The sequence below is a fragment of the Molothrus ater genome, chromosome 15 (genome assembly GCF_012460135.2).
Source record: "Molothrus ater isolate BHLD 08-10-18 breed brown headed cowbird chromosome 15, BPBGC_Mater_1.1, whole genome shotgun sequence".
NCBI classification, from domain to species: Eukaryota; Metazoa; Chordata; class Aves; order Passeriformes; family Icteridae; genus Molothrus; species Molothrus ater.
In genome coordinates, this window is record NC_050492.2 from 7,315,466 (window position 1) to 7,332,582 (window position 17,117).

The window sequence follows — 17,117 nt, forward strand, 5'->3', positions numbered from 1 at the left end:
ACACTTGTGAAAAGTACAGTGGGCCCAAATGTAATAATAGCCCACTGTAGTTCTTGGGCGTGCTGGCAGCAGTGATATTCCTTGCAGCAAGCCCCAGATAATTTTAGTCTAACTCTCTATTTAAACGAGCACATCATGTGGGAGACCTGAGCAAGCTCCTTATTCACAGAATGAAGCTAACACAGCATCCAGCATTACTGTTTGCAAGCTGGAAACTTCCCTCTTGAATAATATTTGATAATCATCCTTGTCTGCATGACCTGTATGTCAGCATATGCTGAGAGCACATCCATTTTGAAACCAGCCTTAATAACACAGCTGCAGCCCTGCAGAAGGGAGAGCTGCCTGAACATGCCTTGCACTGCTCAGCTACAGCAAAGTTCTGCATCCAGCACTGAACTCTGGGCTCAGCAAAGAGCCTTTTAATTAACCTATTATTGCAAGGTTTTGGGGTTTATTCCCCAAGGAAAGAGCATCTAAGACATGAAAAATGTGTCAGTCTAATACAGCAACAGAGCAGTGAAGCTCTGTGCTCTGACGTATCAGATTTATGAAAAGCTCTTTTCTATTTATCCCCCACAAACACAACCTTGGACTGAAAACCATTACATAATTGTTAATCCATAATACATTTCTCTTGTCAGTTGAATGACAACAGTCTGCACTGACTAAGATTTTTGAATGAAGTCGTTTTTTGGAGCTCTTTTTTCATTTGAACAATTTTCTTTAATTCTGCAAGTATTATAGCTCTACTATAAAATGCTACAGGATCATTTTAGGCTGTGGTCTGTATCCTGCTAATCAATACAACTGCATTCTTCATTCTTCCCAATCTCCTCTTCCCAATCTCCTTTTCCCATTAGTCTTAACTACATGATTCTGTCTCTGAACTGTGACCGAGGAAGAATTTCTATACAGTATCACCAAAAATGAAAGAGCTTTCTAGCAGATAATTGCAAAGCAGATAAAGAAGCTTGTGGCTGAAATTTCTATAATACTCAGTTCACTTGGTAATGTTTATCTCCCTGGTCAATCCTTCCCCAGAATGGCTCTTTTGAATGGATGCTGCATCATCCATAGGGTGCAACAAGAAGAACAGTTGCTTGCTGCTTTCAATTAGGAAATAAAATTAAAATTTTGGAATAATGGAATAAAGCCTTAGAGAGAACCTGTGTTATTTGAGACTTTCTTGATTTACAGGTAATGCAGAAGTGAAAATATCAGGTCAAAACGTGGAATCATTTACTTATTTATAATTCTTGATAATGCACACTCCTGAAAGCCAATCCTACCACTGCACTTTCTCACTGATTTTCAAAAATAAGCTCCACCATGTCTAAAATTTTGCCCTGAAGTTCCAAAAACTAGCTTTTTAAAACAAGGTGCAGATCCTGTCTTTCTTTGATGGCTCTGAAAATGACTGTTTTGTATCTCTACCTTCTGAATTTGTTTTTACATATCCCTGTGAGCAGGGTTGTTTTTCATTTAATGTGGATCCCTTTAATAAACAGCACAAGGCATGATTGTGTAAAACTTGTTTTGCATATGCAGGAGAGGCAGGACTCCTTTCTCCAGCCTTTTAAGTCTGGGATGCAGAGATCTGCAGCTGAGTCTGTTATTTGGAAGAAATGAGGCAACCTCAAAAGAGAGAAAATTGTTTTCTTATTGCTGACTTTTGGATGAGCTTTCTCCTACAGTTAACAATACTTTTTTTTCCATAAAAGAGTCTTCAAAAGAGATAGCATTTGAAAAAATGCTCCTAAATTATCTGTCACAACGTGTCCTTCCCTGCTAATAGTATCAGCATAGCTCTCTAATGCAGTCTGTTTCTGTCACATAAGAGAAGTTCTCTCTAGTATTGGGTGAGATGAAGCAATCCAAGGGAGAATGTTAATTACATAGGCTAGCTATGAAAAATTGAGAAGGGCTTTTTCAGTGTCTACACAAGGGTGCAAAAGAAAAACACCATCAGTGCTCTGTTACAGCATCCCTTTTCCAATAAAGGGAAGTATTTCCTGAATACTCTTTGCTGGCTTACAATTGCAGTACTCACAACTAGAAGACAAAGCATTTGGGGATGAAAATGCCAAATTGTGTCTACTGCATGCTAGGGTGTACAGTGCTATCTTCCCTCTGGTTTCTTTCTTGTTAAGTTCTTAAAAAGAAAGTTCACAAGTTGCATAAAAGTGCCTACAGCTTCCCATTATCATATGAAATATATAAAATAGTTTTAAAATAAACAATGATCTGCCTGAGAAGGCTTGAGACAGGTAAGTACAAGGTAATTAATCTGTGATGGGCAGACCTGTCTGTACATGTTACAATCCACACTTGGAAACAACTTGCCAGGGTGATTCCCTTTGTCTCTGCCAACCCAGTGTGCCTTTCAGCTCTCCCAACAAAAGGAATAATAATTATCCTGTTCCTCTCTTTTTCCAAATGTGTTCATGTGCCCTGGATACATTATGTGATAAATACAGGCACAGGCTATCTGTGAAAGTTTATCACAGTGCAGGATAAATCACAGTGACTTCACAGATGTTTAGGACAGAAATGTAGTACAATCCTACCAATGAGGAAAGCTTCATTCACTGATTAAACACAGGAAGAAGAAAATAAAAGAGGCTTTCAAAACATGAATGGTGGCCTTGGTTTTTATAAGGTAGAATTAACAGCTTCTTATTGCAGTGAACACTTTACTGTTGTGATATGCAAAATCCCCTTAGGAGAAAGGCTTGTCAATGGCTTTTCACAAACAGGAATTTTTCAGGGCACCATTACAAAACTGTTAGGCAAAAAGTGTCCCTTCCATGAATAGCACATGCACTATTTTAGTTAATAGAAGATGGATATTTTAATCCACATGCAAATGACAAAGAAAAATTGTTTTCTCACATTGTTTCTCTGAACTGGATGATGACACAAGTTACCAAATGGCACTCCAGAATCTGCAGAAAGAGTGTGCCAGTGCTCCTTTTGTTGCAAAGAAATTCTCTTTTTTCAATAGCTGCCTGATGACACTGTGAATGATACCATTTTAATTTACAGTGTATCATTCACTTCATTCTTCCATCAAATATCAGAAATCTTGAAAACTTTCTGGGACACCCTTTCTTCCACAGCTTTTTGGGGAGGTGTAAAGGTTTTCACGCTTTTGTTACTGCTTCATATTTCAGACATTTTGATGCAGCTTGTGAAATAGTGTGAGTACTGCATCTACCCTCCTGCACTGACACCATCTTGCACATTTATCATCTCACATCTTAGTGTAACTGAGTGTCTAGCTGACATATTTCTGTATGGGAAGTCACCTTTGCTATAATTAGATAGTAGTTTAATCACTTCTGTGTTGCTGGTCTGGTTCATTCCAGATGCAGAAGTTTAGGGATTGAGATACCTAGATATGTTTTAGATTTTTGCCCATCTCTTAGGACTATAGTACCTCCACTGGAAGCACAGAGGAGTGAAAAAAATTGGACTGTGGGGAGGAGTGCTTTTCCTAAAAGGAAGAATAAAAGAGGTAATGATCTGTTATAATTTTATATAATGAATATATCTCTGTGGGTTCAGAAATTCTGAGGGGCATCTACACAAGAGGGGAGGGGGCATGTCCTAGGCTAGACTGCACTAGAAAACCATGTGGGAATTACAGATGGGCAAACTGTATCTGCCCTGTTGAAAACTGCCCACAATGCATCCATCAGGAATAGAATAGAAAGAAAGAGGGTAAATAGTTTCTTGAAACTGAAACCTTTTTAGGTTTTTAATTAGGGAATGATCACAACAGCATTAATTGACTGAAAGTTTACAAAAGACTGAACAAAAGCTTCTGCTATATGATTATATAGCAATAGAGGGGGAATTGTCATGGATATTCCTCTGCATGGCTTACCTGCAGTGGCTGCCTCCTACCTATTAGTTCTTTGAGTTTAAGAACATAGATGACTTCTTTTTGTCCCCCTTTTGTCAAGTCTGGCAGTGCTGAGCTGCAGCTCAGCCATGGCTTGTCCATGTATTTCTCAGGGACAGGGTGACAGTACAGTGCCACTTTCTGCAGCCCTGCCTGCTGTGTCTGACCTTGTCCCATGGAAAGTCTCAAAGTCCCAGTGAGAAATCAAGCAGGAGCTTCCTGGTTCCTTTTGAAGGCAATATTTCGGAAGTGGCTGTCAAAGGGGAGCTCAGGCAAGGCTGCAATAGCTCTAAATGTGCCAGCACTGGAAAAATCACCTGTTGTGACCACTATGCTGAAGTGGAATGGGTGGCAAATCCCAAACAAGATGGTGTTGGAAAAGTCTGCATCCCCTTGATGTTTCTCTTTCAGGATATGGATTGTGGTGCTGAAGCTTCACTAACCAGATGAAAGCAAGCCAGTGACTTTTGTAAAAGTATGTTGAAAAAAATCCACACTTCATGGGTTCTTTCAATGCTATCTCTGTGAAAATATAAATCAAACAAGTGTGTAAAATATTCCAGAATTGCAGAAAATGGATTTTAAGATGCTTTTTCAGAAAGAGTTGGGACAAACACATTAAATATATTGCCAAAGGAGAGCAATATTCTTTGTAGATTTCCTGCCATACAGAAGATGGTATAAGACAACAAACTTCCAGCAAGCTGGAATATTCTTGTGAGTTGTCTGAATTATAGAAAACTGTCGTTTTACAGAAGGATGTATCTTTGGGTTCTTTCTTCTTTCCTGTTAGGTGATTTGCTAACACTGATGGCACATCTGGTATCCTTTATGTTTTTAGTGATCTGAAATTAAAAGTTTTGTTTGCTTCTGCTACTTTTTCACTCTCAGCACTGAAGTTCACAGGTCAGGAAAGCCATTATCTTGCTGTTTTCATTATGTAGTTGTGTAATTCCTCCCACAGAGCACTTTAGTTCTGAGTGGTTTATGAGGAATCTCTGCATTTCCTGCAACACATTCGGTTGCCTGATGGCAGCAATTGGCCTCTCTCCGTGGATATGGCACTGTTTGACCACTGCTTTTCAAAGACACTTGGGAGGAGGGCTGAATTCCAAACTGAATAAAACTAAGTCATTCCATTAATTCATTTGTACAGTAAGAAATTTTGTTAAGATGGAGAGCAGAGAGACCCTCTCTTGAATGTCAAGCAGGCTTTCCTAATTGTGATTTGTGAAGCTTTAGAAAAAGTTTCCCAGGGGAAGTTGTGGAAGACATGGTTCTATTATGTGTAAAGCTGCCTTAATTAATCTTGTCTGCTTTTATTTTTAGCAATATGCCTGAAATTATTGCTTTTTTCATTTATAAATTCTAAGGAATTTCAACCTACCTTGATGTATCTCAGACACAGAATGAGGTGCTCTGATAGGTAGTGAATAATTCTGTCAACTGCAGCTTATATGAGGAGACATGTATATGTATAATGTGGTTAAAAATGTATGTAGTACAATCTGTATCTGGGTCACTTTTCCATCCACTGTTCAGACCTTAATTTAAGCTGAAATCAGCTGGGGAGTTAATTGCTCAGAACAAGAGCAAGGTGGCAGAATTTTCCAGGTGTCCAGCCTTTAACTTGGAAAATCTAAGCTGCATCATTTCCCTACAGTGTTTTCACTGAGTACTCACTGTGTGGTTTTGGTAACCACCAACAATGGAATTTCTGCCTTTTCATTATGAAATCCTTCAGCACCACAGTTTAAGGATTACACTGTAAGGACATGGCTCTAAGGTAGTATATGTTGAATATAACTTTGATTTCAGTCAAATACTCGTTAATTTGCCCACTGGCAGAGTAGTTTTCTCTTCTTCCAAGACTCAAATGTACATATATTTTTGAATATGATTAAGGATTTGGTTTTTTCCTAAAGAAAGCCACATACTCTGTATTTCTCCCAGTCTAAATTAGGTGGATTCAGTTCATGTTTTGTTCAGTGGAACCTTGAAGCTGCACAAGGCCAGTACCTTTTATTTTTGGTTTGCTTTTGCACATTTAGTGCCTTGTCACTGTATGGCAGTTTTCTGTTCTCAAACTCACGCTGTTTGAGTGAGATTTTGCTGTGTTCAGATTGAGCATTACAGCAGCTACTCTTGTGTGGCTGGAGCCCAAGCATCACACCTGCAGCTGTGAATGTGTGAGCAAACCAGGAGACAAATTTTCAGTGATAATAGGATTAACATTGGGAGATTTAATTCCTTTATCTCTCCAACCCATAAAACATCCATTGTTTTAATGCTGGCTGGGGTTTTTCTTTCAAATCAGATTTCCTTGAAGAAATTTGGAAAACTGTTACCTGTGTGTGAATGTGATTAAGCTGATGCTGCAGCTCTTTATTATCTGAGCTATTAAGATTCAAAACCTGAACCAGTCCTGCTATAAGTAAGAATGAACAGGAAAAGTATTGTAAGAAAGTCAGACATTTTAAGAAAAATGCCTGAATAGATTTGGTGGCACTTTGCAATTTGAAATATAGGATACAGGATTCATGATGGAAAAGTCGATGTTCACCACTGTTAAATTGGCTTTATCTCTGTCAATTTGCTGTTCTAAGACACAGAAAATAGATTTTAGATATTTTTTTCGTCCCCAGAGATAGAAATAGATTTTCTCATATTGAAGATTTTGTTTTGTCTTTTATTCTCTGCATTCTCTACAGAAGTTCTGAGATCGAAGAACATGCACTGCACTGAGCAGGAGAATTGTCTTTGTGTTAAACCTCAGCTTGCAAAACACGAAGGGAGTTTTCTACCAGAGTGGAATTGGATTTCAGCCCTTGCCATGCATTTGTCTTTCAGGCTGCCCTCCCTGCTGAGAATGGCTTTGTCTGTGGACTCGGCTCGGTACCGCTGGCAGCGACGGGGAGCTCGCGGTCCCTCCCAGCCTCTGTCAGAATCAACACCTCTGCTGCTTTCTGCCAGTGCCAAACCAAAACTCTGTCTAAACACATGGAGGATTGTGCTGCCTGACAATGGGAGACAGTGGAAGGACTGGAAACAAGCTTCTACAGTTTATTCTAGAAACAGGATACAGACCACGAAGTACACATGGTTCACTTTTTTGCCCCGAAATCTTTTGAGACAGTTCCACAGGTAAAAAAATTCATTCAGTGTAGGCACCCAGTCTGTGGTGATTGCAGTGGGGCTGGCCCAGCCCCATGCCCATGGGCACAGCTGTGAGCAGCAGGTGAGCAGCACTGCCAGCAATGAGCCATGGAGTGCCCAGGGGCACTGAGCAACCACCAAAGGGAGCAGAGGGCACACAGGGGCAGGGCATCAGCATGAGGGGATAAAAGGTTGGGCTGAAGAACAGGAAGGGCAGATGCTTGCAGCCTTCTGAAGTGATGGGATGGTGCTCTGTATGGGTTGAAGCTTTCTGAAATTGTGTAGTGATACTTTGTGTATCGTGGCTGTCTCCACTGCAACAATTCAATGATCCTTGAGATTCAAGAACTCTCTCTGAAACTGTGATACTTGAGTGTGATGGAGAAGGGCTGCTTTCGTAGTTGTAACGGCACTAAAATTCAGGTGATGGCAATTTTTAACAAAATGGCACTCAGTTGACACTGAAATGGTGGATTAAAGCAAGCAAGGGACTGCTTAACCACTGCTGTGACCAGCTTTCTTAATTGAATGCTGCAAGAGTTCTCTTTGTAAAAAAAATCAAGTTTTTATTTAAAAATCCTTCTGGTTTTGTGTTGTATAAACATCTGGTTTTTAGAGCACAAAAGGAATTCATTGAATGTGTTGAGAACACCTCTGAAATTTTGTAGATTTCAGCAGCTCAATTTTGATATATTTTTAATGTTACAAAGTGACTGTCTACCAATGTAGATATGTCTACCAATAGTATATATGTATGTGCAAGTGCAAGGTCAGGTTTCTTTCCAAGGGCTGGTTTAAAATTATGTAAACCCCCCCCCCGCCCCCAGCATAAAGAATCAAGTCAAAAAGGACTCGATTCCAGGGAACCATCATCACAAAAAAGAGAAATGGAAGTTGTAGATCCATCTCTAGCTTTGAAATTTTAATTCTGTATACTAGTTTGGCCCATTCATAATTTGACCTGCCATTTGCAGAATCCTTCATGGATTCCTGATGGGTACATTTCTATAAATTCATTGGTTAGTTTTTTGAGGTTTGTTTGGCTTTTGTTTAATTTTGTGCTTATTTTCAAGACTGAGGGGCCATTAAAGACCTTGGAGATCCCACAGACAGATATTGTTTCCAACATGTGAGAAAACTAGAGCTAGCTATAATAGTATGAAAATTTATGTCACAAGCTCTTCTGAAGAAAAAATTTGCATCTGGGTTAAGCAGCTGATTAATTTTTTCTGGAGAAAGGAAAAACAAGGTAGAAGAGAAAAATTATTAATGTTCCTTTGACACAGAATGGGGGTTGTTCATTAAGAAAAGGATACATTCTAATTTCTGACTACTTTTAATTTATTTTATACCTTTTCAGGTTGGGTAATCTTTACTTTTTCTTTATGGTGGTTCTGAACTGGTTCCCACAAGTGGAAGTCTTCCACAGGGAGATTACCATGCTGCCTCTGGTCATGGTGCTGCTTTTCAGCATGATTAAGGATGCTCTTGAAGACTACAGAAAATACCAGTATGATAAGACAATAAACTTCACTAAAACCAGGGTATATGACAAGTAAGTAAACTAAATCTATTATTTCTTTCGTTGCTTCTGTTGTCATAGAAACTGCTCATCTGATTTTACAGGAACTCCCTCACTGACCTTTCAGAAGACTCTAAGTTTGGAAGAACCATTACAAAATATTTTTTTCTACCTTTAAAAATGCCTTATTTATCTTACTTAAATCATCTCAATATCACTGAGGCTTTGTTTCATATCACAACAGCGTGTGCTGATACATACAGGTTTTCATTTCAAGTTTTTAGAGCAGCTTGTCAACACACACAACATCCTCTCCTCATAGCAGAAGGATCTGGAGGATGAATGGAACTTACTCAAGCCTGGAACAGAAAACTGGGGCTGTACAGAAACTGGAACAAAGTCTTTCTAATGTCTCACAATAAAGCCAGTAATACAGAAATTAATGATCAACTACATTCAAGGTGAATCATATAATAATAATCAGGAGGTGAAAAAGTTTTAGGACTTCCAGTAAGCAGAGAGATCAATACAAGCCAGCTTGGCTTTGGAGCTGGTGCAATACCTGTGGGAAGCTGTTTGCTCAGGACTGACTCAGAAGGAAGAAATCATTTCACTGCAATTCTTGTTGCAACATTTCGATTTCATCAGAGTTTCTTGTCCAAGTACTAACTTGAGACTGCTTACCTTGTCACTGCATCGTGAAGCAAACAGGAGTTTTCATTTAAAATAAGCTTAAATATTTGTGTGCTTTCCTTTTTTCACCTGCTCTTAAGCCCAAGCCACAGAGAAAAAGATTGCTATGTTTTACATACATGTCATTAGCTCTTGTGGAAATGAGCCCTCATCTGTGCTGACATATTTATGTGTCAGAGGAAGAAGGCTCAAAGGGGAAGGGGTGTCCAGGTAGAGAAAGGAAGGCCTGGGGAGAAGGATCAGGCTGAGGGGCAATCCAGGTACATTGTACTTCCCTTGTTTCTGTCTGTGTCTGATTCCTCTGGCTACAAAATCAGAGGTTTACTTAGCTTGGGGGAATGGGGTTGGTTGTTTGTTTAATAATAATCGATCTTATGGCCATGAAAACAAACAATAGATAGAGGAAATAAAAGAGAAATACTGTCTGTTCTGAGGCTGGTAGCAATCCTTTGTTGACATCTGGGACACAGAGCTCTGCCCATTACCTTTGAGCTTCCTGGCAACTCCCAGGGCTATAAAGTGATCCTGAAACTGCTGGAGTGACCTGTGAACACCGTGTGTGTGTGTGTGTTCCCAGCTTTGCCACAGCTCTGTGGTAAAGCAGAGACACTTCACACGAGCAGGGAGGGAAATGGTCTGAGCAGGGCCTCCAGGCATCTGCTGGCAGGAAGAACAAAACATTCAGGATGCTTTTGGCAGACGTGAGGTGCAGCTGCCCCAGCAGGATCTAGGAGCTGGTGCAGCTGAGTCAGGATGATCCCTGGCCCTGGCTACGTGGAGGTTGGAGTGGAGGAGGCAGCCCTGGGATTCAGACATCTCAACTCTTCTCTTCACCATTTGGGAGTTCATTTGGACTACTGAACTCTTCTGACTTCATTGGTTTTCAACTTGGAGCAACTTTTTGAAAGAAAAACAAGATGTCAAGGAAAATTGCTCCAGGCTGCTTCTCTACAATGGCATGGAAAAAACATTTTTTCAAGGAAACCTGCTGCCAGTGTGGTGCTTCAGACACGGAAATCCAAAATGAGGAGCTGGAGAAGAGAGGAAAAGTAAGGAAAAGAAAGAAGAAAAATGAAAATAAACGTGTGATCATCTCCAATTTGCCCTTTGGAAGCAAGAAGTGGAAGGAAAATCCAAACAGATACTATGACACCAATGAAATTAAGACCACAAAATATACCATCATAACTTTCCTCCCTAAAAATATCTATGAGCAGTTTCACCGCTTTGCCAATATTTATTTTGTGTTCATTGCACTGCTGAATTTTGTGCCAGTGGTGAATGCTTTCCAACCAGAGGTGTCTGTGATCCCAATTTGTGGCATAATGGCCATCACAGCCATTAAAGATGCTTGGGAGGACTTCAGGAGGTATAAACTGGACAAAGAAATCAATCACATGGGATGCTACATTTACAGCAGGTAAGTTTTGTACAGCTTTTATTGCCAAAAACATTGGGTCAAGATCTTTGATCAATGGTGAGGCTTTTTCTTTAAAAAAATTAACAAATAACTGCTGAAAAATCACAGTCATTAGGTGGAATAGGGAAAAGTCATGGGCACTATATATCGCCTGGAATTTGTTCTCATACAGGGATTTTTTTTTTTTTGTAAGTATTACTGTATTATTTAAGTTGTTTTGTTTGGATTTTTTTTAAAGTATTATTTTACTGGAAAGTTAAGTTTGAGTTTCATTGTATTGGTGTGTCTACCAGCCTCTTAGACAAACAGGAGCCTAAAGAGCTACCAGCAGCTGGATTTCTGAGACATTTTCAAGAGGGTTTAATTCTACCGACCTAAGGTAGCACAGAACAAGATCTGTCATGGGACTTGTTTGCATTCTTAGATGCCAAGAAATCACTGAAAAACCTGGCTCTTTGAACTACATTTTATTTTATACTCTATGTTGTTATCTAGCTTTCAGTTATTTTTTCTTTCTTAGGCAGTATGTAAAAGGAACCTGTAAAAACACATTCTAGAAAGGAAAGATAGTAATTTATACCTCTGTTTAGTCACCTCTAAATGAATTAACTACGTGTGCCTGTGCTCGCTTCCTCAAAGTGCTTCATGAGTTCTTGCTTTTAGGAGATTCGGAAGATTGAAAATTATGTTTTATTGTATCAAAACTGTTCTCTCAGCAAAGTAGCAAATGACTTCTCCCTGATAAAGTCAGAAGTGCAAAACTTTCCATCTCCATGAATGTACCTGTCATCCCTCAAAATAATCAACAGTGCTTTATATAGCATGTGCTTTCATGGGCAAGATCCTGCAGAGCTGTGGCTTTTATCACATGGGGCTGTCATTTCTGTTTGTTTCTCCTGCATGTGTTGGGCAGATTTTTATTTTTATGTGCTGCAGGTTAAATAGGAGAGTAATAGGTTTGCTTGTACAGGGACTAAACTTAGGCCCACATATAGATAATGATTTGTCATTAAAAAAAACTGCACTCCTCTCCTTGCCAACTTTTAACAAAAAGCTGGAATTTCACAAGTTTCTAAATATTGAGGATTTAAGGTCTCATATGTGGTGAAGAATGTCAATAATTGTAGCTCTTTGGGTAGGATGGCAAACTGCCTCTTCTGTCTATCTTTGAAATTTCCATCTGGCTGAATATTCTAGCTTTTCAGTGTTGCATTAGCCTATGAGGCAACGGATTATCTGTTAATACTTGTTAAAACCAGCACGGGACAGCATAAGTGGGGCAATAGGTGCTAATGAATAAATCTGGAGAGGGATCTTATTTATTTCCTCTTTACACACAGAAACCATGCCAGTTTAAATCTGAAAGCCTTTTACCATGGGAACATGAGAAGTAGGGAATACAATAGAACTTGTTTTGTATAAGGGAAAAATATCCACCATGGAGTTATAACATATATTCCACTCCAGATTCAAGATTGTTATGCAGAAACATGAGTCAGGCCTGCCTTAAAATTGGTTATTCCATCCCATAGAAAAGATTTTGATCTATGAATCAGTCTTGTCTAAGATCTTGTCTTTCACCAAAGTTTTATGGCCCAAAAAGGTGGTGTAAGGGAAAGGAAAATGTGAAGGGTTTCAGACTACAGCATTCATCCTCTCTGGAAAAATTGTGGGTAATAATATTTGCCATCAGATCAGTCACTACAGCTTAATATATTATGAATAATTTCAATCAGGCTTCTCTGGTGCTTCGGGAAGCTGCAAAGTCATGGAAGGGCATGATGTCTTCTAATTTTATTCCATATGAATCATGAAAATAAGTAATTGTTTTAGCATAGGTGAAAGTCTTTTTGGGACACTGCAAATTTTGTTAATATTGTGGCAGCAAAAAGTTATTTCTAATAGAACAACTGATCTCCCATCCAAGATGAAATATTACTTAGATTTTAAGAGATAATCTTGGAGTGTATTTTGTCTTTATTTCATATTTTAATAAGGACTCTGGCACCTGTTCCAAAAGAAATACAAAGCAAACCAAACTTTTCCAGATACTGAATGTTCTCCAAAACTTTCTTGAGGACCAGGGGAAATGCAGTAAATTGCCTTCTTTCAACAGAGAGCAAGGGAAATTAAAATTAAATAGGCTGGCCCGTAAACATATTTATTCTAATTTTCTTTTCACAGAGATCAGCTGAAATGGGAAATCTGGTCTGCTGGTCAAATGAAAGAAAAGACACTTCCAGTAGTGTATTTAAAGAATGTTTAATTGAAAAAATGAGAAACAATTAATAGGCATTAAAGTGTCCTGGGGAGATGCAATAACCCAGATGTTTGATGGAGGAGTTTGTACTTTTGGAACCAAAACTTTTGAAATCATACTCTGTAGACAATCTGCTGTGCTGTTGGAATGAATCACACACAAAAAGGAAAGAACAGAAATCTGAATTGCAGACGGTTCAGACCTATTTAATGCCTGCTTTCTCATGGTGTTCTTTGAAATACACTTTGTCTACTTTATCATTTTCCAAGCAAGGCAGACTTCCATTACTACAAAACACCAAAGCATTTTCTATGATGCTATACTTTATTATGCCTCTTTAATTGCATTTACATTTCTCAAGTCGCCTGGTTTCATGGAACCCTAATTAGTTAGACTCCATCCATAACAGTTAATTATAATCTTCAAATATGTGTGATTTTTATCATATTCATTTTGTTGCACCCAGATGTGGGTGAGGGTCCATAGTGACACAGAGTCCCCAGGCAGGTGCAAAGGAGAGCTGCTTTATTGCAAAAACCAGGCCTTTTTAAGGAGTTTGCCCATTATCAGTTACATAGTTTTAAAGCACAACAAACACAATTCAACCAACCACCATAAACCACAATGTGAACACACAATGGTTTATAACTCGTTTTCATACCCCTAATTCAGCTGAGTCCCTTCCCCACAGTCCTTTTCTACTTAGCCACAGTAGCAGGCATGAGCCATGGTTTTACAGGGGTAACAAGGCCCTTGTTTTATAAGGCTGTACCTATATGCAACACCCAGAGACATTTTAGTCAAGACTGGCACAGATTGCTCTCTTCATCCTTCTAGTCAGTCAGTCCCTCCAAAGCTCCCATGGTTATTTTTCTCTAAACTCTCTCATCAGTTTGTCATTAACTTACTAACAGGGGCCAGCACTGAATGTGGTACACAAACCTGAAAGTGAATGCCAATGCAATAGTTGCTAAAAGCTATTCTATATATTCAATTTTCTTGAAGTTCTATAATGTTCAAGGAACTAATTGTTGTGTAATTATTATGTAGCTTGGCTGTGATGTACCCCAAGGGTTATATCAAGCTCTGTAAACACTCCATAGCATTCAGACAGGTTTTTGCATCAATTGCACATTTTTAGAAGATTAAACCTATTTTTTCCTCAGTGTTTTAGTAGACATAAAGATACAAATGCAAAGGCTATGCACAGTTCACTATGGCACAGCAGCAGTCACAAAAACATTAACATTATTTAAGCAATTCATATTTCTTAATTGTAAGAACCTAAATCCAGGTATCTGAAACAGTGACTCAGAGAAACCTTGTTTATGTGCCTTGAATCATCCTGTGGCCCTTTTGGAGAAGCAGCTAAGCCAACAGGCATCCTAAATGAGGTGGCCTGATTACTCTTTCCATAGAAAGTTCCTCTGTAATACTTTCAGACCTTGTCATTTTCAGGTAGTTCCTACAAGCATCAATCTCTTCCTCCTCCTCTCTCAGTCCACTGATGCCTGTGGCACAAAAAGTTTAGGCTGGCCTTCACTCTGACTCTTTGTCTACTTAGTGTAAGGTTTTAAAACATTTAAAGATTTTGCATCAGCACTAACTCTGGGTTAGCCCTGGAGCAGAGGTATAGAAAGAAGGAAAAAACAAAGTGCTCATTATTGTGGTGCATGAAATGAGAACTGCCAACAGCAGAAAAACTGAAAGTGGCTTAATCTGGACCCACTGTTTTGAAAGAGAATTAAAGTTTTTCAGTCAGCTGAAGTACTCTGAGTCTGTGCTGCAATTTTCTCTCTGGCAGCAATGGAGATTTGCTTGCCTGCAGGTGACCATCCATACTTTATGGGAAGCTGGGCAGCAAAGGCTGCCCTTCTGTTTGAACCTCCTTCACCTGCTCTGTGTAACTGGATTTCTGAACAGAGGAGAGATTGTATCTCCTGTGGGTGCTCCCCCTGTCTGGGATAGTGCCTGGGACTGGCCAGGGATGCAGTGACCAACAGAGGTATGGGGCATCTGGAAAAGAGCAGAGAAAGGGGAACATGCTTGAAAGCAGGGATTGACCTACTGTCAAAACTCAGAGTTTAAAGAAAAACAATTTTTCTCTGGACTCAGAAATATCATAAGCAACTCATTCAACCCAAGGTGAACTGAAAGTTTGTAAAGTAGAAAGCAGGATGAGAGAAAATTCCCATTCTGACAAGGGCATAAGAACTGAAAGATTTCTTGCCAACACTTAATTAAAAGTATTGGTCAGCAGCACTGAGTTTTCTCTTGTTAAAGAGCCTTTTCTTTCTGCTTTGTTATTTTTGTTTTCTGACAAAGCATAACTGTAAAGACTAGGAGCCTGCTGGAGGCCTTACTGGGTTCATTTTACACACAAAAAAAAAGGGCTAAAGTCTGTGTCCCACTTAAAACCTCACCACAGGTAAAATTGCAAGCAGTTTTCTTGGGCATAGCAATATCAAGGCTTCAGTGGTACCTTCCCTGAACAGTGTAGGAATCTCACCAGCTGGAGGCTGAAGACCTCCTGAATAGGTGAATTCCTGTGACAGCCACAAAGCAGGCACTTGGACTAGTTGCAAGTTACTATCCCCCTGCCTAATGTTAAACATGAGTGTTGTTCTCTGGTAATGGGCATCCCCTGCTCTGCCATCCCTGGCATTTTTGTCTGCTCTTCATGTACTGTGGAAATTTTGTCCCTAGTTTAGCTGTGGATACCTGAATTAGCAGTGAGTTTGACAAAAACAGTGCCTTCTGCTTGAGGAATTCTTCAGCCTTGCAGTGAGAGAGAGAAAATGTCCTTACCCAACAGAACACCCAAGTGTGTTGTGTCACCATGGCACTGCTTGAAACCAGTGCTACTAAAATCATGAAGAAATTAAAACACCTTGTGTGGGATATGATGATTGCATTGTGAAGAATTATGGACAAGCTGAACCGAATAAATGCAAAGAGCTCTCAGCTGGTCCAGGCAGCAGCACCTGAAGGTGGAAGAGCAGTGAGCTGCAATTGTTGTCAGTCAGGGTGTATTGCTACAGGAGGATCCTCAATCTCTGTGGAACAAAATCCATAAAATGCATTACTAAAGCTACCACTGCTTCATGTATTGCTTGATCAGAGCTTTCTTCAAGATCTATTACCTGCCAAGACAATTAAAGCTGCTTCACAGAAAAGGTGCAATGGCTTAGCAGCAGGAGCTAATGACTAAACATTAAGACCAAATAAATAAGAATCTCTGGCTTTGGCTCAGAGACCTGCAAAATCATGGCCTCATGGCATTAAGATTCAACCTAACTGTCTGAACTTGTAAAATACCACTAAACCTGGAGAGAGGAGGGTTTCTACCATGTGACCTCAAGAGCTACATGGTCATATAAAGATATGACTATCAAAAAGCTGATGTAGGCTGTGCTTTCCAGAAACTTTACCAGTTAATGAGAGTCCATAGAAACTAATGCTAATGATTAGGAGACATCAACTGAGTCACCTTGAAATTATCTGTTCCTTCCAGCTGGTGCCAGGAATAATTGTAACAATAGTATTTTGTAAAAGGCAGTAAAAAAAAAATACATTTTCCTAAATACAAAAATCTACAATTTACAAAATTAACCTAGTAAAGTCTAAGTAACATGCTGTTTATGTCTGTTTTATTTTATTTCTTCAAAGATGAGTTAAAATAAATCCCAAACCATTTATATGAACAAATAATACATTTAGAAAGATCTGGTACTTACTTAAAGTTTACATAAGGTTCAGTTGTTTATGGAAGTTGAGCATAGGCTTGTAGCATTGAGACAGTAAGTTGCTTGTTATGATGCTATAGGCAGTTTAAGCATATGGAAAGATAGGATCTGTTATTAGCATTGAGGAATTTGGAATGCCAGTATGATACAAGTGTATGTACTTTATTAGACTTTAGAAATATTCAGTTATTTTTAAAAGACAATTTTTATTAGTTTCAGTTATTTTTAAAAGACAATTTTGCTGTCTTAACATAGTGTTCAAATCCTGAGAGTTTGGTGCTGTGGGGAAAGGCTGGGGCTGGGTACAGGACTGGGCACTGATAAATGGAACCATTGGTGCTGCTGGGCTGGTGTGCTGGAACAAAAACTGGGATGGGATGGGATGGGATGGGATGGGATGGGATGGGATG

At 39.2% G+C, this 17,117-nt stretch overlaps 1 protein-coding gene across 1 annotated transcript in view; it reads left to right on the forward strand.

Annotated features, from left to right (window-relative positions):
- Positions 1–17,117, forward strand: part of ATP10B (ATPase phospholipid transporting 10B (putative)) — an 84,897-nt gene that overhangs the window by 32,288 nt on the left and 35,492 nt on the right. The window contains exons 2-3 of the mRNA XM_054516483.1: positions 6,761–7,054; positions 8,427–8,621. Coding sequence (XP_054372458.1) covers positions 6,761–7,054; positions 8,427–8,621 — 489 coding nt within the window. The remainder of the gene's footprint in view (positions 1–6,760; positions 7,055–8,426; positions 8,622–17,117) is intronic.